The 23059-nt window shown below is 40.8% G+C and overlaps 1 protein-coding gene across 3 annotated transcripts in view; it reads right to left on the bottom strand.

Moving 5' to 3' along the window:
* Window positions 1-6607: 6607 nt before the first annotated feature.
* The window catches only part of MET (MET proto-oncogene, receptor tyrosine kinase), a 112190-nt gene continuing 95738 nt past the window's right edge, over window positions 6608-23059 (bottom strand). For all 3 annotated transcript variants that reach the window (XM_072764851.1, XM_072764854.1, XM_072764852.1), the window contains 4 exons: window positions 20022-20131; window positions 18663-18828; window positions 8890-9026; window positions 6608-8780 (listed from right to left, as the gene is read on the bottom strand). In XM_072764851.1, coding sequence (XP_072620952.1) covers window positions 8570-8780; window positions 8890-9026; window positions 18663-18828; window positions 20022-20131 — 624 coding nt within the window. In that variant the 3' untranslated portion in view covers window positions 6608-8569. The remainder of the gene's footprint in view (window positions 8781-8889; window positions 9027-18662; window positions 18829-20021; window positions 20132-23059) is intronic.

Genomic DNA, 23059 nt, shown 5'->3' with positions numbered 1-23059 from the left:
TCCAGAATGAGAGTAAGACATGGGCCCATCAGGTCACCGGGCACTGAATTATGGCTGGATTAAGTCAGTAATAGGATGTCAGCTGATTCAGGTTTCCACATGTGGCTCCTTATGTAACGGACAAAATTAGGTTGGGTGTGCTCCTGCCAAAAGGACAGTTGGAGCAAAGCAAAATAACTTGCTACAGTAAACAACCCATCTCTGTGGTATATGTTTGCCACACGTTAAGTACAGTTCCAGTCAGTTAAAAGTTGTCCGTCAGCTGAAACTCTGAAAATAATCCCTCACAGAATGCTGCATATCAGGAATGGGGGATTTATTTTTATTACCTAAGTTTAAAACCCTTTATAATTTCCAAGCTGGTTTGGTTGGAATATTGTAAAAGAGAACTAGAATTTTAGAAAAGTATTATATCTTGCTGATTTTTTTTTTTTAGTGTTTAGATTCTGCTTTGTTAAATGGAAAGAAGTAAATCTGTTCCTTTAATTTTTTTTTATTAAAAGAACATCATTTCAATCTTCTATTTAAATAAAAGTTGAAAAAATGTTTTAAGAATAACAGCTTGAAGGGGCACCAAATTATTAAGTCAGCTTGGGTGAAGGAAATGGTCCAAATGACTTGGTTTAGCCCTGTTTATGCTGCTAATGTCAAAAGGGGGTATTTTTGGTGGAAGTTCAGAGTCATCAAAGGTAGAGACATAATTTTTTGATTAGGAGATGAGGATGAATGACAGTTTGGTCAATAAAATGGAGGCTTTTGAAGAAGGTCCTGAAAGTGTCTGGCTTAGTTTAGAACTTAAGGGGGAAACTTCTGGAATATACAAGAACGTGTTAACATTGTTTCCCTGTAGCAAGTGAGGATGGAGGGTTTGGGAGAGTGCTCAGAGGGCATTTCCTGTCCGCTCTATCTCTTTCAGTCTAAAATTTTTTTCCATGAGGATATATACTAAAAACAAAACAAAACAGGACATAACAACATAAAGAATTGACCCAGGGAATATCTAGGTGTGGGCACAAGTTTTCAGGCTGGAAAATGACGTAATCAGATATATTATATAGTTTTGGCAGCTGGTTTTGGATCATAAGGAAGAGTCAACAGGGGAGGGCCGAATCAGTTGTTAGAATAATCTGGAATAAGATATAATGTAACGACTCCTAAACCAAGTATAATCTGGAGACAATAGTCTAGAGCCCACTGGGAGGATCTACATCTTTCACATCACAGTATTTAAAATAAAACCATTCAAAGCAAATCATAATTTTAGGTTTGATATGCCTGCGCTATAGGGGGTTACATTTTCATTAACAGGTTAATTCTCTGTCAGTTAAACAATCTATCAGTAAACATATCCCCAGAGTAAAAGTGGGAGACAGATGTATGGAAGAAAAAATTATAAAGGACATGTATTTTTTCTGAATCACAAATGAATAAAAAAGTAAGAGCAGCATGTGACATATTGTGTTTAGCTTTTTTTTTTTTCCCTGTGAATCAACCAGGCTTGATGATGGCAGCCTTGAGTTTTTACTACTGTCATCTTAAGCATTCGTTTACTAAACAAGCAGCATTTCATTAAGCAAGACCAATTCCTGAGAGCATTACCTTAGCCCATTAGCTGCCAGACAGTCATTAATTCCTGTGATGTGTTCTGGGATGAGATCATTAGTATCATCATTATTAGTTTTACCAATTAAGTTCATTTTCAGAAAAAAAAATATCTATTTAGTTTTAACACTGGATGTTTTCCTTCTGAAATATGTTTTTCCAGTATCTCTGTGATAGCGACTTCTTGCTTTACCCAAGTGTGTTTTCACAGACCCCTCAGCTACCACCGAAGAGAATTTAAATTCCCTATGTTTAATTCTCTTAGTCCAAAGAAAAATTAGAAACAGCTTGCAAAAATATCCTGATAGGATATTTGGGTTTCTCTGTGATTTTCCTTTTTTGGGACTTCTGAAATCATGTCTGAAGATCATGCGTCTGACTTCAGATGTGTGTGGCAGGATTTCACAGAGACTCTGAATTTAGCATTTCTTGTTTACAAGCACCGTTGCCTCTGATAAATATGGTGTTGTTCAGCGCAGTTCTACAGGAGGAAGGGCCCAGCTTGCCTATAATGGAAAGAACAGATGTCACCCAGAACATAGGGGCAAACGTCAAAGTGACGGCTTCAGCTGGCAGAGAGCAGTGTGTCCATTACCACCTCCAATACTTTTGGAATTAGAGACAGAAAGAAAACTTCTAGGACAACTGTGAAAATTATAAACAAGCCAGAAAGGTAAATGAAATATGTATGGTTCTTAAAAATTCCAGACTGCCCAATAAAAGTAGGAAGTGATATTACAGGTCCCACGGACCATAGTGGGGAACACAAATGGCTTGGGGAGTCAGTGAAAAACAGTTCTGACATGTTTGGATGCCAAAGATTTTTAAAGTTGATCTCTTTTGGCCTGGTAAGATTTTATGCATTTTTGTCGTTCCAACCGAGAGGTCTAAGGATTAGTGGATGTTTTTGCCAGCCTGGAGCTCATGTGGTGAAAAGAATGTACGCATGGGACAATGAAAAAGTGAATGCCTAAAGACAAAGGGCTTCTTTTCAAGAAAAGGATAAAAATTAATTATTATTGTAGTCTGGATCCAGAGCTCCAGGCGTTCAATTAATGCTGGTTTCCCTAAATTAAACATTCTGTTTATGCATCCTATATATGTCCAGTTCCATTTCGGAATTGCTTCTTTGACATCAACCAGTTTTCAGAATGCTCAACCAGGTAGGGTTTTACTACCCAGGAGACTAGGACAGTAGCCCTATTCTAAATTAGTCCATACGGGGAATTAGCTCTTAGTAAAAAAAAATTTAAAAATAATAATATAGGATTAACAGCCGTTTGAATGATTGGATGCAAATTTTTATATGGGACCAATTAATTCATGACTTTTTTTTTTTTAAGCCTATATTTTTTATCGTTAAGAAGGGAAACACGTTGATCAGAATAGCTCAGAAGCACGCAACGGAATAAAGGGAGAAAGCAAAAATCCTTGTTTCCAGCATTTGTTAAATATTTGCCTTAAAGCCAACAGAGCACTAGTTAGATGACAGGATAGGAAGTTCTATTAATGATGGGCTTTTCATTACCAGAGATATGCTTTTGCAATTTTCCTAGATTTCTGCTCCCGGGTCGCATGGTAAGTCAATAGTAGTTATAAACCTCTCAGCGTCGTGATCAATACCTTAGGCTGACGTCATCTAGGCCTCGGGTGTAATTTACTACAAAGGACAGTTTGGACGAGCCTCTGTTTTATTACCTTCACTTCGCCAACTGAAATATTTCACTGGTTTATGACCGAACTTATTTCCAATTTTTGATAGATAGGGACTCGAGATAGCCTTGAAGAAAAATGTCAAGTATGAAAAGGAAAAACGCTTTATGGAATCCAAAGCAGTAAGCATTTCTTACTTTGCAGCATAGTACCTGCGTACCTATCTCCTGCAATTGTCTCAACTGTGTGGTTACCTGTGTATGTCTAGTCATCCAGAGGGACTGCAATATTAACGTAGCATTCCTTATCTTCCAAACACACATCATGTAACTAAAACAATACTGTACTTAGCCCACTTTTCCCTGGATCTGAATAATCATTAACCATCCATTCGAGGAAAACAAAGAACCATAATAAGCTCTAGACGTTGAATACTGAGAATTGTGTCTCCTGTCATTGTGCTTTTGTGCAACTTTCCTGTAATTTAGACAGATTGGTTTCTTCCCCCCATGTCTGTTGCATATTCTAGGTCCAAAGACTAAACAAGAAGAAAGGAAATTAGTCATTAGAGAAGTGATTAAAGAAATAGTAGGGAATTTAAGGAAAGAAGAAGGGGGGGGGAGTATGCTTCAGGTGTCCAGCACTAGAAGGAAAGGTGCCACCCTTCTGTCACTGTCTTGTCACCCTTCTCATCACCCTGCCCTCCTCGACACACACACACACCACACTGCCACCTCAGTACTCAAGGATAAGATGAAATCGCAGCTCTGTGTTTACCGTATAAAGCAGGTAGGAGGTGAATGAGGTAAGGATTTGGATTTAAACATCTATAAGGTCCTTTCAGGCTTAATTTCCTCCTTCAATCAAGTTACCTTTACATGGGCTCTACTGTCCAAGATTGAAGATAATAATAATAATATCACAGTTAATGAGCAACTATGGTGTACTAGGTACCTTTCCATGCTATTGTTTTTAGTCCTCAAACGACTTTGTGAAGTAAGTGGGGTTAGTATATTTGAGAGAAGCTCAATGTTTTGCCCAAGGTAGGTCAGGGTTTGATCTATTTGCCTAGCAGGCTTCACTTTGGAATGTTTAATCTGTGATTTCATGTGATATTACAAAGCTATAGTAATCAAAACAGTATGGTATTGGATAAAAACGGACACACCAATCAATGGAACAGAATAAAGGGCTCAGAAATAAACCCATGCATATGGTCAATTAATTTACAACACAGCCGATAATATGTAATGAGGAAAGGACAGTTTTTTCAATAAATGGTGTTGAGAAAACTGAACAGCCACATGTAAGAGAAGGAAACTGACTACCATCGTACACCATACACAAATTCAACTCAAAATGCCTTGAGGACTTGGACATAAGATCTAAAGCCATAACACCCCTAAAAGAAAACATAGGGAGTAAACTCTTGGCAATGGTTTTTTGTCTGGTGCCAAAAGCAATGGTAACAAAAGCAAAAATAAAAAAGTAGGCCTCCATCAAACTATAAAGTTTCTGCACAGGGGCGCCCGGGTGACTCAGTAAGCTGGGCATCTGCCTCTTGATTTTGGCTCAGATCATGATCTCACCATCTTGAGATTGAGCCCCGTGCTGGGCTCTGTGCTGAGCATGGAGCCTGTTTGGGATCCTCTCTCTCTCTCCCCCTCTGCCCCTCCCCTGCTTGCACACACACACACACACACACTCACACATACGCTCTCTTTCAATAAAGAAACAAAAAGCTTCTGCACAGCAAAGGAAACCATCAATAAAATAAAAAACAAGAACACCAAGAGTAGATTCATGGTAGCTAGGGGTGGGGGATGGGATTGGGAGAAGTGGGGGAAGGGGGTCCAAAGATACAATCTTCCACTTATAAACTGTGAGGTCTCTTCAAGACAGTTTACAGATCTAAGAAATGCATGGTTATAATATGCACTAGTTGTATAATTTTATTTGTCTCTTCCATTAAATTCCTTGGGGTGGGAGGGACTGTATTCTTAAATCTCCATTACCTAGTATATGTGCTTGACATTTGTAGCTGCTCAATAAACATGAGTTGAATGAAATGAAATACTAATCAATTTCTTTTATATAATGCTAACTTGTTTCTTGAACCAGGTTGGGTAGATTAATAATGTAGGATGTCTGTCAACATTTGATGAGCTTTCACAGGTTGTATATTCCTTCCCCGTATTTCTTTAAGGATGCAATTTGCTATGTAGGTCAGAAAGGGCAAAAATATAAGTGATGCTTGCATTGTAAAATGAAAAATCCTATAATTAAAAATTCAGAGCATTCGAGACACCTGGGTGGCTCAGTCAGTTGGGTGTCTGACTCTTGATTTCAGCCCAGATCTTGATCTCAGGGTTATGAATTCAAGCCCTGCGTTGGGCTCCACCCTGGGTATAGAGCCTGCTTAAAAAAAAAAAAATTCAGAGCATCAAGCAAAATTTTGCAAAAGAGGATCCTTTTATCCCTGCCCACGTCCTTGTTTACCAAATATCATGCAAGCTACATAGATAATAACTGTATCTGTGGTGGTTTAAAGTGATTAAGGATAGGAACATTTGGTTTCAGTTCAGCAATTATTTCAGAATCTACTAAGTGCCAGATATGAGGGATATAAAGATGACAGGGTCTTGTCCTTCCTTCAGGGGTATGGAGTCTGATTGAGTTTCCTATAGAGGTGCATTTCTTGGCTAGGAGGGGGTGCCACTGTGTACAAGGAATGAATGCTCTCTCATAAAGAATCAGCCCCCACCATATTTTGTAAGCATCAGTTTAATTTTGGGTCTTTTTTGAAACCAGATTGCTCAAGTGCCAGCGATTTTTAGATGACTGAAATATCACCTTTGAATCCCCTTACCATTACAAGAATATTCACAAGGTAACCTGAAGGTATGTTTTCTAGTAGCTGGGGGTTCCTGATGGGTGGGAACCTGTGTATATGGAAAGGGTAGTTTTAAGGGGCTAAGAAGGCCTCTCTCCTCCAACACCCAACTAGATACCTCTCTGCCAACTATAGGTTTTCAGCTTCATTGTCATAGTGTCTGGTCCAAGGATGCACCTTGCTGGAGAAGAGCGTCATGTTAAAAGTAGGAGACAGGTGCTCTAGCAGTTGCAAGAGAAATGCGGGTAATTTGGCAACTCAGGGCAAACCACTCTTAGAAAGACAGAGACTTCCTGAGATTCAAGGATGCAAGTTCCTTTAGCTGTCCAGGAATTAACTGAGGTTCTCATATATGGATGATCTTGATGCAGCCTGGTGAAATCAATCTTAGGCTTCCTCTGTCATTATGTAAATGGAATAGGTAATCAAGCATGACTAGCAATAACCAACTCTCAGGAACAAGATGATACATTACTTTAATTGTATGATTTATCAAAACAACAACTATTAACATACAAAGTACCATTCAGCTCAACTGCAGGTATAGGCAGTGACAAGTATCTAATTCTTAGAAGAACCACTTACTCTCACAATCTGTCCAGACACATTAACCTAAGGACATGTTCATAAATAGCAAATATGATTTTCACATTGCAGCCTTCTTAAGCATATATACAGGTGTGTAGTCTTGTTGATGGGTTGTTTCCACAAGCTGTTTCTGTTCCTGATGCATTCATCCTCTTGCTAGTAGGTATCTGTTTCTGCAGAGTTTTTTTGTTACCTACCATTTGCAATATTTGTGCATTAGTATCACTCTTTACTCTTCTGAAACAGTATTTAAATTGGAATATATCTCTGCAGCACAATCCTTTGTGTCTTCTGGTAAATTCCACCATTGTCAAAGAGTTTAGGTTGTAATCACTCTCTTGTAATATCGGCCCAGGTCTACTACTGAGCTTCAGTGTAACACACTCTCTTTATAGCTTGCTGTGTTAACCCTTGGCTTCAAGTCCTGGTGATGTAATGAGGGTGGGGTGTACTGGCAATCGGTACATTTCCTTATCACTATTTACAGCCATTGAGAACTATGCTTTTAATAATCCAAGTCTGACATACCTTGTCTGAAATGTTCACAGTGCAGTATTTTCGTGGCCTAACAAAAGTTTTCTTATATCATTAAAAATAAACATTTTTATAAAAATATAATACTTTAAGTGTTTACATTGACAAAAACAGAGTATCCTGTGCCACATGCACTATACAGTAGTAAGCACAAAATCCCACAGAACAAAACATTACAAAAGTCCTGCCCAGAATAACTGTTCATCCAGGTGAAATGGCTGGAACTTTCAATCGCTTTTATTTCTTTGTAAAATATGTCTTGCTTCACACAAAGCATATCCTAATGAAAAACTGGACTCCCAGAAAGTTTTATTACCTCCAATTGCTTGTGGAGTGGGAAGCTGCCACCTGAGAAAGAGGCTAATATTTCCAGTCCATTGATCCTTTCTTTGCCCTACGTGAGCCATGATTGGAACGAATGAACCTTATAGTCAGATGTATCCTGCTTTAAAAACATGCTGGTTACCTTTAAAAACACCGATCACAAATCACTTGTTTTATTTTCAGAATCTTCATAAAAAAAAAATACAGACAAACCATCTAAGTGTCCACAACCATTAGAACAGTATCATTCTCAGTTGATTTCTAAATGACAACTAAATATTTCATTGTGACTAAGCTATTTTATGAGAACCTTCTTAATGTCATCTATGTACAATATGTAAATATCCCTATTAATTTCATATCCTGCCATTTTGAAATGTTCACTGTGTTGCCTATCGATATTTCTCCATTAAAAGGAATGTGATACAAAAATTTAAAAGGGAATGTTTGCCTAATGGGAAAATGACAACATCAGTAACAAAAAATGTTAGTGACCATACAACACATGAAAGTTCTTTAAAACACTTTGATTCTAAATGAATGGCTTGGTACTGGGGCCATGTCTGTCCTGAAGTTTACCACTTCTTCTGAATTTTCTGTGATCAAGAACCCTCAGAATTCATTGCCTCTGTTTCTCATATGAAACCATGGAGGATCCTGATTTTTAAAGATTTCAACCTGGAATTCAGGTTTTGGCCTGAATGTACAGGAGCATCATCACAGCTGTGCGGTTGCTGTTGGTCACTGGCCTAGGGGACAAAGCTTCTGGCTCTGTCAGCGGAGAAATTCCTTAGAATCTAGTCATTTTAAATAGCAATATAAAGTCCTATAATAGTGCAATCTTGGCAAAAGCAAAAAATATCTGGTGCCCTTTCAATGGACAGGCAGTGAAAAAAAAAATCGAACAAAGTGTAGACTGTTGTTTGGAAAGTTCTATGACGTTTCTCAGAAGGGAGCTGATGAGGTATCCATCCATCATGTGTCCCCCTCGCCATCAATGTTATCTTGTGATGACAAGAGAGAAGGGTATGGAGCAACACATTTGACATTCACATAAGTGGCATTCACATGGACATAGTGCTCCCCAATGAAAGTAGAGAATATTGCTGATATCCTGGAGACCAGTTCAGAAAAAGATGGGCGCAGTTCAGCTCTAGGGTGCCAGCATTTTAGCATCACTTCGTATCTATTTCAAAAAGGAAGAAATGCTATGACAGACATCATGAAAGCAGGCACTTTAGAAAAAGTAAAGAATATAGGCATGACAGGAGATTTCTGTCAAAATTCCTACTTACAAGGGATCTGGGCAGTATTCGGGTTGCAGGAGCCTTCTGCCTTGCAACAAGTAAACTGTTATATCAAAGGTGTTGACGTCAGGATAAGGTGGTGCTCCTCTTGTCATCAGTTCCCAGAGGAGCACGCCAAAGGACCACTAGTCAAACAAAGGAAGGGAGAATCCAGGTGAGGACTGTGACCGTATGAACATGAAAGGTGATGAGTAGGTCTTGATAACTAAATTGAGCTGAGCATATTCAATACCATTGCTTGTTGGGGCAAACATTTCCTTAAAGGCAATTAGGAAGCTATACATTTTATGATTACACCGGAATTGGATAAAGTTTAGATTATAAGCAAATGTAAGGTTTTTAAAAAGAATGTCTGAAGTCCACATGATGACTAAGATTTCATCTACAGTTAGTACAGTACAGTTCTCAGGTTCTCATAGGATCAAAGCATTAGCACGTCTCTATCTTTCTCTTTGCCAATAGTTTCAGTACAATTTTATATGATTCATAAAAGAAGATGATAAAGGAAGCTTTCCAAGATTTAAATTTGTTGGATTTCCTAATAAGTGTAAATACTCTTCAAGAAATGTAACCATAGGGATCCCTGGGTGGCTCAGCGGTTTAGCGCCTGCCTTTGGCCCAGGGTGCGATCCTGGAGTCCCGGGATCGAGTCCCGCGTCGGGCTCTTGGCATGGAGCCTGCTTCTCCCTCTGCCTGTGTCTCTGCCTCTCTCTCTCTATGTCTATCATGAATAAATAAATAAAATCTTAAAAAAAAAGAAATGTAACCATAAACAAAACACCAAGAATCAAAAAGAAATGTAACCACATCTAACTGTTAATGTTAAAAGGCAAACTCTAAGTCAGTGTAAGTACAAATTCATATTAAAAATCAGAAGTGATAAAACTGCAAGGCAAGAAGGTTCTCTATTGAAAACTAATTTCAATAAAATAAATGTAATTTAAGAATGTTAAAGTACAAGATTAATATAAAACAGCTGTATTAGTACTTTGTTGGAATATTATAGGGACACAGTGAGGTTAAGTGACTTGCTAGAAATTCCCCCAATAAATCTGAATTCACACTGGGATAAACATTTAAGAGTTCTTGACTCTTGGGTCTTACTTGGTCTACTAAACTGCACTAAATATGCAATTTCTTGATTTAAAGCACTCTACTTGGAATACACTAGGTCATACATATTATCTCCCCCTGGACGTGTGCCAAAGTGAGAGTGACACAAAGAGAGTAATTCGGCATGTGTGGATCCGCTGGCTGAGGACCCAGGAAATCAGCTCTTCCTTAGCAACACATCTAGGCCACTGACGACCAAGAAGTATAGGAGGGGAGAAAGGAGGCCCTGAGAAAAAGGAGGCTTGGAGGGAAAGGAGAATACAGACCAGACAGGCAGAGTAGGAAAATAGAATATTGAGAAGCAAGTGCAGCTTGTAGCATTCAGCCAGGAGAATAAAGCATGTCTATCTGAACACTGTGACAGCCCCACAAAAACGAGGTAGATACTGTAGTTGCTGATACAAATCTCCATTAATGGCTTTCCCTCTCCATTAATGGCTTTCCCTTTGCCAAGTGCAAGAACCCTTTAAGGCCATTGACTGCCTTGATTTAAATACAGAAAACACTCTTTCCCAGGTGGGAACTAAATAACCGTTGTCCCCTGCAGCCTTTCAAAATCGAAGTTTCCAAAAACTGAAAATCTTATGAGCCACTTCTGACAACTTCACTGCGTTAACCTTTAAGTTACAGAATTTGCATTAAAGTTTAAATCAATATAAGTATCTACTGACACTTGGTGCACAAGTAGGTTACTGTCCAAGTTACTGGATGAGCCTAAGGTTGATTTAACAGGGTTAAGAGTATTAACTGTCAACCAACTGTCACACAGAACAGTTAGATAGGGTAATACAGAGCAATAGTAGAAAAGAGGTACAAATGCTATGAAAAGTCAGAGGTAAGGTTGGGGTACTGAGAAAGTCTTCAGGAAGAAAGTGACAGTAGATTTTTTTTTTAAAGATTTTATTTATTTATTCATGAGCGGCAGAGAGAGAGAGAGAGAGAGAGAGAGAGAGGGAGAAGGAGAGAGGCAGAAGGAGAGAGGCAGGCAGAGGGAGAAGCAGGCCCCATGCAGAGAGCCTGACATGGGACTCGATCTTGGGTCTCCAGGATCACGCCCTGGACTGAAGGCAGCACTAAACCCCTGAGCCACCTGGGCTGCCCTAGACTTCAAGAGTGGGGAGCATTTGTTTTCTAGGTGCATAGAATGTGCAGGCAGGAAGAGCTCTGGATGGAGGGAATGGCCCTAGAGATGAGGTACTTGTGCGTTTTTTTCAACCATAAGAACACTAGGTCACTCTCCTTGATGCGTGGAGTAGATGAGGGGGATAAGCGATAGATAAGGTTGAAACAAGCGCATGCTGTGGGAGTTTTTGAGTGTTGAAAGTGAGCTAAGCTGAAATGGATGGGACATGCGGTTGGGCTCCAGGAAATTGCACCTGTAAAAACACTACGCTTTAGACAAATCGGGAAGCCCATTCACATAAGGAGACCAGCCAGAGGAGTTTCTGAACAAGAACAGGTGAGGGGTGCTACTGCATCTTGGCAACATGGAACCCAATGAGACTGACTCCCAAATTAGGGTGGTAGGAAAGAGTATATATCATACAATAAGCCAGGAACAGCCATCATGTCCTTTAAAAAAAGATTATTTTAGTTAATCCTTATAAAAACCCTGTAATGTAACTGGTCTTGTAGGTGCTCTAAGGATGAGGAAACCAAAGTTTTGAGAGGCTGGTTACTTGTCTGTGTCTGTGATTAGGTCTCCTAACCCATAGCCTCGGCTATAGGTTTATTTGGAAGCAAATTCAAAAATGGAGACAGAGTTTGATAAATATCTGAGGAATTATAGGACTTGGGAAATGGTTGTGAATCAGAGGAGGGCTGGAGGACTCAGGACAGGAACGGTGAGAGGGAGGCAGCTTTCAGGAAAAGCACAGGACTGCCTGCATTCCAAACTCTCTGGCATAGCTTGGGGGAAAAGATGGTGGGGGAGAGAGTGAAGGAGAATGAGGCCGACCTAGAAAAGAGAGGCTAGGGGTGGGCAGGAAGTAGGAGGGAGAGAAAGAAGGAAGGAGGAGAAAGAGGAAGGGAGGGAGGAAGGGAAGAAAAAGAGGGAGAGAGAGAGAAAACGAAAAGGGGAGAGAGAAAGAGAGGGAGAGGTAGATGTTCAACGCTTATGCATTAGGCATGATGGAGAGAAGTCAGTTTTAGTTTCTCGACAGGAGAGCTCAGCCATTCGCATTTAACGGGTGCACGGACCAGCCATTCTGAGTATCTGAGCACCAGCAGTGAGCTCACCTGAAGAATCTCTACCCAACTTTATCAAAGGTGAAGATCAAAGCAGTTATTAGACATGACAGAGTATTATATAAGCCACAAAAAATGATAGAAAGTGACACAGCTAAGGCAAGCAAGAAATGGAGACAGTCAGATTCAAGCACTCAAGAGTGGGTAAATTGAGATACAACATGATTTGCAAAAAATCCACAACTGATTAAAAAAATGGATACATTAATAAAATTTTATCAACTGGTAAATTGAGAAAATTTTCAAAAAAATTTAAAACTGCTCTTTGAAAGATACCAGTAAAAAGATGAAAAGACTAGAAAAAAATATTTGCAAAAACATGAATTTTTGATAACAATTAACAATAATAACCCCAAAATATATAAAGAATTCTTAACAACTCAATAATAAAGAAATAAACCATTAAAAAAAAACCAGATTAACTTCTAAAACTTAAAAAGAAATGGGCCAAGGATTTGAGCACACAGTTCACTAAAGGAGACAGAAGGATGGCAAATAAACATGAAAAGATGCTTAGCATCACTAATCACTTGGGAAATATGAATTGAAAAGAAAACGAGACACGACCTCCGCCTAGTAGAATGGCTAAAACTCCCAAACTGACAATGTCAAGTGCAGGTGAGGATGCTAAACAACTAGAACTCTTACATTTTACTGTCAGGAATATAAAATGATACAGGCCCTGTGGCAAACAGTCAGCAGTCTCTCATAGAGTTAAATACACACTTATCTTATAACCCAGTAATCCTACTTCTGGATTTTTACCCCCCAAAAATAAACCTTTACACACAAAACCTTTAAGCAAATGTTTAGCACTTGTAACTGTGTACAAGCATGGCTTCAAACTAGAAAGAACCCAACTGTCCTTCAAATCGGTGAAACGATAAACAAAATGTGGAACATCTGTACAATGGAATACCATTCAGAAATAAAAAGGGATGAATGACTCTGTTATGGAAAACAGTATGGAGATTCCTCAAAAAATTAAAAATGGAAACTACCAAAAAACCACTACCGTACAATCCAGCAATCCTACTTATGCGTAAATAGTCAAAGGAAATGAAATCAGTATCTTGAGATATTTTCACATCCATGCTCATAGCGATGCTATTCCAATAGCCGAGAGATGGAAGCAATCCTAATGGCCATCAACAGATGAATAAAGAAAATGTGGTACAAACATATAATGGAAAATCACTTGGCCTTAAAAAAAATCCCGTCATATGCTCCAACATACAATGGATCTTGAGGACATCAGGCTAAGTGAAACAAGCCAGTCACAAAAAGACAAATACTATATGACTCCCCTTACATGAGGTATCTGAAGTAGTCAAGCTCTTAGAACCAGACAGGCTGTTGGGAGGGGGAGACGGGGAATTTTCAACGGGGAGAGAGTTTCAGTTTTGCAAGATGAAGAAGTTCTACAGATCGGTTGCACAACAGCGTGTCTCTAGTCAGTTAACACTAAGTGCCATACACTTAAAAATAGTTGAGATGGGCGGTTTTCTCTTATGGGTTCTTTGCGACAATTAAAAAAAAGCGGAGAACATCTAGAAACATTGCTACTACTGGAAGAGCATGGATAACCCTCAAATGCCTTATGCTAATAAAAGGAAACAGAATCAAAGGCCCTTTAAGGAATGATGGAAAGAGTATATGACTCCATTTATACAACATTCTAGAAAAGGTAAAACTATACAGACAGGAACAGACCTGTGTTTTCCAGGTCCTAGGGACAGCATAGGGGTTAACTACAAAGGGGCACTGGGAGATTTTCCTGGATGATGGAACTTCTATATCCTAGGCATGGTGGTGGTGGTGGTCGTACTTCAGAACCTAAGGAACAATTCTTAAAAAAGGGTACAGCTGGTGTTGCATAATGATGATGCCATTAATAGAAACAAAAAATGAAGGATCGCCAGTTCACAGGACTGGACAAAGAAATGGACTTTGAACATGGTGACTTTGTGATGCTGATGAAAACAATCCAGGAAGAGAGATTCGACGGTTACTGTTGATGGGAATGGTTGAAATTATTGAGGGAGGTTGATGCCTAAAGACCTCCCTCCTCCCCTCAAAAATCCTGAGGGACAGTTGCACGTAGGATGTGAGAGATGGAAGAGAAGCTGTCAAGGTTAAAGAAAACATAACCCAGAATCAAGAGGAGAACCAGGTGGAACAGTGGCCCAGAATCCAGAGAACATTTTGAGAAGGAAGGGGTGGTGGACAACGTCCGAGCGCTGCAGCAGGGTGAGGAGGCCTGCTGGGTGAACACCGGGAGGGCCACACTGACGTGACTGGAAGCACTTGCACGAAGCGCTGCACGCTGTACGAGGCGGGGTATGAGAAACTCGGGTCATGTTTGAATGGGCTTCAAGAGGATTCAGATTTTAGCTGAGCTCCATCTGGGCATGTGAGAAAGGAGACCTTCCTATACGCAGGCAGGTGTCTGCTTGGGGGTCTCTACCTACAAGCTTATCACGTGCTTTTGGGAATGTTCCATGACAACATTCCAAGGATTGTGCGGTCTTGGAAATTAAAGTTAGGGCGAGCTTATCCTCACGGTCCATGAGCATTTGCCGCCGCAGCACCCAGACGGAGGACTCCCGTCCACCCTTTACATGGGATACGGCGTCCTTCCGTGGGAGGGAGAGAGACCCAGCTCTGCACGTCAGGAGCCAGGGCGCACCTCCAGCTGAGAATCTGAGTGACAACTGCTGTCTAAGGAGCGGTGGCCTCCGTGCTGTGTGTACGTGTGTGGGGTTGTCTAAAACCTCAGAATCAAAAAAATACATAAATAAAACCTCAGAATCACAACTCTTGCCTTGAATAGTCAAGATTTCATCAGTTTCTTTTTTTTGGTTTTGTTTCAAAAGCTTTGCTGAGGTATCACTTATGTATCATAAAATCTGCCATTTTTTTAGGGTGAGTCAATGATGTTTAGTATATTTATTTGTGCAGCTATCATCACAATTCAATTTTTAAAAAAAGATGTATTTATTTATTTATTTAGTTAGTTAGTTATTTGAGAGGAAGAGTGGGGGAGAGAGAGAGAGAGAGAGAGAGAGAGAGAGAGAGAGAGAGAATGCACAAGCAGGGGAAGGGGGGCAGAGGGAGAAGAGAATCTCAACCGGACTCCTGGATGAGCACAGAGGCTGAGGCATAGCTGGATCTCATAACCCAGAGGTCCCGACCTCTGCCCAAATCAAGAGTTGGCTGCTTAATTGACTGAGCCACGCAGGTGCCCCCGAAATTCAGTTTTTAGACCAATTCCAACACCCCAGAAAGTTCTCCACTCCTGTTTGTGGTCAATCTTTCCTCCTGCCCTGAGTATCCAGGCAACCGCTGATCTGTTTGTTGTCTCTCTAGTTTTGCTGCTTTCTAGAAATTTCATTTCATTCAATATACAATCTTGAGAGTCTGCCTTCTTTTGCTGGACACGGTATTTCTGAGGTTTATCCATGTTGTAGGCATCAGCAAGCAGTTCCCTATAGTGCTGACTGGTAGTGATCCGTTGTACAGAAATGACATGTTTTGCTCATCCGTTCACCAGCTGAGGGACATTAGGATCGCTCCTGGTTTTTTCCTATTATGGATAACAGGACTGTGAACATTCACGTACAAGCCTCGCGTGGGGATATGTTTCCATGTGTTTATTGCTAGCTATCCACGTATCTCTTTGGTGAAAGGTCTATTCAAATCTTTTGCCTATTATAAAAAATCGAGTTATTTTTGGCTTATTGAGTTGTAAGCGTCGGTCTGGTTCCTGATGGTGACTAACAGTCTGGGTGGAATGTATGCTCTTTGCGGACAGGCTAATTCTCCCTGCCTTATCATGCCTTCACCCGTCACCCACCCGTCACCGTCACCAACACGTTCCCAGTCTCCCTCTTTAGCCCTCATTTCTTTCATCTTTTTCAGAATCTTTCAGGATCAAAATCCCAGGCATTACGCCCTAGAATGTACTACCACGTCCTTTATTAATCTTTTCCACTCCAAGGTCTCATCCCTCCACTACGTCCTGTAACACGTTTATTGAAAACAAACTCCCAGTCACTCTCAACTTAGACTTTAATGCCTCCCTCACTTCCTCAGGAACTGAAATTCTGCTTTCACTTGAAGACCACAGTGTCTTTGAAACCTGCTGACTCACGGGGAGGAGGGCAGATGACTTCTCACTTCCCAAAGCCATACTCAGATCTCTGTCCCCTGTCATCTCTCAGTAGCTGCCAACCCTTTCTCTTTGGAACCCTATGCCCTCCATTAATATTATTTTCTGCCTACCTTGTTTGCTGGTGTCACCAGTTGACATTTTTTCCCTTTTCACTTGTTATCTTCAAGGACTGAAAATCCCTGTTTCTCTACCTCTGCACATCACAGTCCTCTTGACTTGTACGTGCAAATAGGGTAAGAGTACTCTACACATTCAACACCCAGGCTCCTCGGCCCACTCTAAACCTCCAAGCCATTCAAGTCACTCAACTTTCAAGACTGGTTCTGTGTACTGAGGAGCAGTGGACCCTGCTGACCACATCCCATCTCTTCTTGAAGCTTTCTCTTCCTCCGGCTCTCATGACAGCCTCTTTCCCTAGGTTTTTTGTCCCTCTGCTTCTCTCCCTCATCTCCTATGTGTAGGTTCTCTGGAGTAATTGCTTTTGGACTCTAAAAAGCCTATTTCCACCCTTGACCTCTGTTATGGACTAAACTGTGGACCCTCTAATCCTATTCATATGTTGAAATTCTAATGCCCAGTGTGATGGTATTAGGAGGTGGGGACTCTCATCTACCTAATGGGGTGTGGACGAAGGTAGAACCCTCCCGATGGCATTAGTGTCCTCATGAGAGGAGACACCTGGGAGCTTACTCTTGCTCTTTCTCCTGCATGAGGACACAGTGAGAAGGTAGCTACGTGCGAGCCAGGAAGAGAGCTCTCCCAGAACCCGACCATGTTGGCACCCTCATCTCACACTTCCAGCCTCCAGAACTGAGAGAAATAAATGTCCGTTGTTTGAGCCACCCCGTCTGTGGTACTTGGTTATGGCAGCCCAAGTCCAGTGAGATAACCAACAAGGTTATACGAGCTGCAGATCCACATTTCCAAATGCCTGATGGACCTTCGCTTGGATGTCTTACTCCCAAGTCAAACTCAGTATGTTCAAGCCTCAACTGGTATCTTTCCTCCTCAACCAGCTTTTACTCCTCTGCTTCACATACGTGTCACCGCACTAGCATATAACTTTGCTCATCTTCGACGTTTATCAATTTCTTGCTAAATATTGTTGTTAATACCTCTGAGATGCCTTTCCCTCCATCTCTTTCCTGTTCTACAGTTTCTGTGTTATTTCAAGTTCTACCTCAAAAGTCATCTTCCCGCATGTACTTCTCTCAGAACATCTTAGAGTAGAGACGGTGGTGTTCTCCGATTAGACTTTAATTTTTCCACATGGCCCGAGAAGAAATTCCAGACTCCCTCGTTTGGTTTCCAAGAACCTTTGTGATCTAGTGTGTGTATATTTTTCCCAGTTTATCCTCAGAATTTCCCTCTGTGCCTTCTATTTCTGCCAAATCACCCATTGCTTACAGTTTCCTTAGAACTTGAAAGATGCATATACTTTCCTGCCCCTCTGCCTCATCTGGGTTGTTTTTTGTTTCACGGCCCATTCTCTCCTCCTTTTAAGGCCTATATCCAGCCCTGCCTCCTCCACCAGGTAGAAGGGAAGTAACGAACCTGGCTGCCCTGGAGAGTCTCTCCCACCCTCAGGACACAGGGTAGGAAAGACACTTCCCATCTTTTGAAGCTTGTTCTGTGAGAAGATGGCCTTTGTAGATAAAGAAGGGCACGTTTCTAGTTTTTTTTTTTTTTTTAAGTAGGCTGCACGCCTGAGGTGAGGCTTGAACTCACCACCTGACCCTGAGATTAAGAGTTACGTGCTCTGCCGACTGAGCCAGCCAGGCGCCAGGAAGGGCACATGTCCAGCTGGGTACAGGGATGCTGCTCTCACTGCTGGGCCTGTCTGGGTTATAGCTTTCAGATTTCTCGAGGTGGAATTCAGCTGCCCTGGAGCTATGAGCGGCTGGACTAATCCCAGTTACTGACAGACATGCCTTCTCTTCTCTGACGAGCCAAAGCTCCTGGAGGACAGGCTCAGGCCTGGTTCAGCTTGGGACTTCCTAGAGACTTAGCATGGCGCCCTGCTAGACAAATGTTTTTGATAAACGAATCAATTTATGAAAACAAGCTGCGGGTTAGACAATCAAGGTCATTTATCCTTAGGAAGAAACTGAAATGAGTCGTGTGGAATGCTTCCTTTTTTTGAAAAAAATTAAATTGCCATAAAGCTACTATGAATGTTGGGTATGAAAGTAAAAGAGGAGAAGGTCAGGGATGATCAGTACGTTACCACATCTGACTTGGTGGTAAACTTCTGAGTTTGCAGACTTTCTAAAGCCATCCACTTCACTGGTAGTTTGGCGCCTGTTTTGTTGTGTACGCTGTAGTATTCTTTATCATACATGTCTCTGGCAAGACCAAAATCAGCAACCTTGACAGTGAATTTTTCATCCAGCCTATAGAAAGGACAAAAATTATTACTGGCGCCTGAAATAGAATAATTTACAGTGATGCTATCTATAGGTAGCAACAGGGACTTCATATTCAAAATCTGCAGCTTCTGCAGAGTGGGCTTCATCTGGCCTCTACTGATCAACACTAAATTTCAATGGGAATTCTTGAATAAAAATGCTCGACATTTATATCACAAATTCAACAGGCCAAGCAAAGAGATCAATGATGTGGCATGAGAAAATCTCTTTTGCTTTAATTGCTCTTTTGTTGGCCCCCCCCTCCTAGCTTTCCTTTGTTGCTAAATCAAGTTTGCCAATTGACTACCACAAGCAGTCGCAGATCTTCCCTTGTTATCTTACTAGTAATACTCAGTTTTATGGGGGAGAGATGACACGGGACTGTTAATCTACCATTTCTTTCACAAATGGGCTAGGGTATTACACAAAATTCACATATCCCACCACGGAGGTAACAGAGAAACAGGATACACAGTAAAGCATCCGACGAAAACAGCAAGGCTCAACAAAAATCAATTTCCGCTATCTGAGGCTATGCATCCTTTGTTTAAGCTGGCTTTTATGTTGTTACACTGACCAAAACCAAGGTAGGAAATTAATAGCAGAGCTCTCTCATTCACACATACCATAAGTCATGAATCAGTGCTATGTGAGGAAAGCACTGAATCCATTACAAACTGTTGACTGTTGAATTATACAGCCCAGGCAGCCAGACACAAATAAAGCTCTTTGTATATTCATTCCCAAATACCATTTTTGGTAGGGCTTCTGCAGGCTGACTTCAAATCCAGTCTTAGGAAGTTGCAATATGTTGGTATTTGTGTTACCGGCCCTCTCCTTTTCACTGTGAAATGCTGAAGATCAAATTCTCCCTCCCAAACACTAATGCAGTGTGAAACCACAACACTGGGGGCTACTGGTGGGAAGGGAAAAGAAAAGCAAAAGCACACAACAGCTGTTTAAGACCCCCTCTGGAGAATTCCTTTTAAATTCTCCATTTGATAAAGCCTGAAAGCCCCGCCTACCTCCCCAGTGCTTACATTTTGATTTAAAACTGTAAGGGAAATAAAGGGCTTTTGCATAAGAAGAGAAAACACCCTCACTAGTTTTCAACAGTGGGAAACAGATTCCTCTTTGTCACTTAATTTGGACTGTGGCACATAGATTCTTATACTTACATACAGTTTCTTGCAGCCAAGTCTCTGTGGACAAACTTTTTGCTTGCAAGATATTTCATGCCTTTGGCTACTTGAAGACCAAAGCCAATAAGATCTTTTACAGTTGGGTTCTGCAATCAAAGAGAATTGAAAACACATAAGCTAAGTATCTAATGATCTAGCGATGATCTCAGAATTCTGAAATGTTTATAAGAATTATCTTGTTTCAAACAATAACTTGTGCCTTGTTGATAACCGCAGTCATTTATTAGATATTTGCATCTGTTATTTGCAAAGTACCAGGCTAGATGCTTTTGTGAATTTTGGCTAATCCTTATACACTTCTGTAGGGTGGATTCCATTTTCCAGATGGGGAAATGGAAATGTTTTAAAATTATTTTGGTGTGGTGGGGCCAACAGATGGAAGACCACTGCTATTGAAGAGGTAGCTAGTTATTGACAGTTCCCAAGAGGAGGGGGCATGCGCCATGCCAAGCAAGGTCACACAGGGAAGCACCAAGATTGGCCTAGGAGGCAGAGGGAGCAAGAAAAAAACATAGGCAAGAGCTTGTTTTGTAGTTTCTGAGGCAGGGTTAGCAGATTTAGGACTGGCTACTTTGAATAATTTCAGCAGGTTCTGGGGCCGTAGGGGCTATCTGCAGTCATCTGGTACCTGGCCCTGAAGTGATTACAGCGGGTGGATAGTGTCTCAGTGTGTGAGAGTTTTTTAAAGGATGTGATTGGAGTTGGTTTGCTTATGAAAGGCCTGTTCTTTGAAGGTGAGTTGTTTACTATCCAGGAATTTGCTAGTTCTGGAAAGGGCAGTCATGTTTAACCTAAAATTCGTATGGAACCACAAAAGACTCCAAACAGCCAAAGCAATTTTGGAAAGTAAAGCAAAGCTGGTGGCATCACAATTCCGGACCTCAAGCTCTATAACGAAGCTGTAGTCATCAAGAGAGTATGGTACTGGCACAAAAACAGACACATGGATGGATAGAATAGAACAAAAAACTCAGAAATGGACCCTCGGCTGTATGGTCAACTAACCTTCGACAAAGCAGGAAAGGATATCCCACGGAAAATAGTCTCTTCAACAAATGGTGTTGGGAGAATTGGACAGCCACATGCAGAAGAATGAAACCAGAGCACTTTCTTTAATCAGACACAAAAATACACTCAAAATGGATGAAAGACCTAAATGTGAGACAGAAAACCACCAAAATCCTAGAGAGCACAGGCTGCAACCTTTTTGACTTTGGCTGTAGCAACTTCTTACTAGACATGTCTCCGGAGGCAAGGGAAACAAAAGAAAACATGAACTCCTGGGACTTCATCAAGATAAAACGCTTCTGCACAGCAAAGGAAACAACAAAACTAAAAGGCAACCAAAGGAATGGGAGAAGATATTTGCAAATGACGTATCTGATAAAGGCCTGGTATTCAAAATCAGTAAAGAACGTACCAAACTCACTCCAAAAATAATCCAGTTAAGAAATAGGCAGAAGACATGAATAGATATTTTCCTGAAGGAGAGATCCAGATGGCTAACAGACACATGAAAAGATGCTCAACATCACTGATCATCAGGGAAATAGAGATCAAAATGACATTGGGATCCCATCTCACACTTGTTGGAATGGCTAGAATTAACAACACTGGAAGCAACAGGTGTTGGTGAGGATGCAGAGAAAGGGAAACCCTCTTACACTGTTGGTGGGAACGCAAACTGGGGCAGCCGCTCTGAAAAACCGTGTGGAGGTTCCTCAAAAAGCTAAAACTAGAACTATTCTGTGACTCAACAATTGCACTAATAGGTATTTATCCAAAAGATACAAAAATACTGATTTGAAGGGGCACATGCACCTGCTTATAACAGCATTATCAACAACAGCCAAATTATGAAAAGAGCCCAAAAACCCGTTGACTGATGAATGGATAAAGAATGGATAAAGAAGTGGTATATATATGTATATATATAAAACATATATATATATATGAGGAATTTAAGAAACAAAACAGATAAACAAGGACGCCTGGGTGGCTCAGTGGTTGAGCATCTGCCTTTGGATCAGGTCATGATCCTGGGGTCCTGAGATCAAGTCCCACATCGGGCTCCCCGCATGGAGCCTGCTTCTCCCTCTGCCTATGTCTCTGCCTCTCTCCCTCTCTGTGTCTTTCATGAATAAATAAATAAAATCTTCAAAAAAAAAAAAAAAAAAACAACAACAACAAACAGATGAACATAGGGAGAAGCAAAAAAAAAAAAAAAAAAAAAAAAAAAGGGAGAAAGGCAAACCATAAAAGCAATTTTTAGCTATAGAGAAAAAAACCGAAGGTTCCTGGATGTAGGCAGGTAGGGATGGGCTAAATGGGTGATGGTATTAATAAGCAGGGCACTTGTGATGAGCACAGGTGTTGTATGTAAGTGATGGATCAGTAAGTTCTACACTTGAAACTAATATTACACTATATGGTAACTAACTGGAATTTATTTATTTATTTATTTATTTATTTATTTATTTATTTATTTAAAAGGTTTTTTATTTATTTATTAATGAGAGAGAGAGAGAGAGGCAGAGACATAGGCAGAGGGAGAAGCGGGCTCCACGCAGGGAGCCCAACATGGGACTCCATCCTGGGTCTCCAGGATCACGCCCTGGGGCGAAGGCGGCGTTAAACCACTGAGCCACTGGGCCTTCCCATAACTGGAATTTAAACAAAAACTTGAAACGACAAAAAAGGAAAGAAATACAAGGTTAATATAGGAAGTTCAAAGAGAATTAAATAACTCAAAACCATTCAGATATTAAGTGGTGGAACCTAAATCTGTTGGGTTCCAAAGCCCCCACAGTAGTGATATCAATCACATTAGAAGCCCTCCTGCTGCTACTAAAGCAACTGCCTGTAACTCCAGTGGCTTGGATCCTCACGGAACACAGGAAATCTCATTCTCCAGAAATTCCATCCACAAAATTGGATGGACAGAGGAATGCCTTTAGCAACTAACTATAAAAACTAGATCTGAAATCACACAGATGTCACTGGCTGGTAGCTCT

The sequence above is a fragment of the Vulpes vulpes genome, chromosome 7 (assembly GCF_048418805.1).
Source record: "Vulpes vulpes isolate BD-2025 chromosome 7, VulVul3, whole genome shotgun sequence".
Classification (NCBI taxonomy): domain Eukaryota; kingdom Metazoa; phylum Chordata; class Mammalia; order Carnivora; family Canidae; genus Vulpes; species Vulpes vulpes.
Note: the sequence above shows the minus strand (reverse complement) of the source record. Positions and strands in the feature narration are given on the sequence as shown.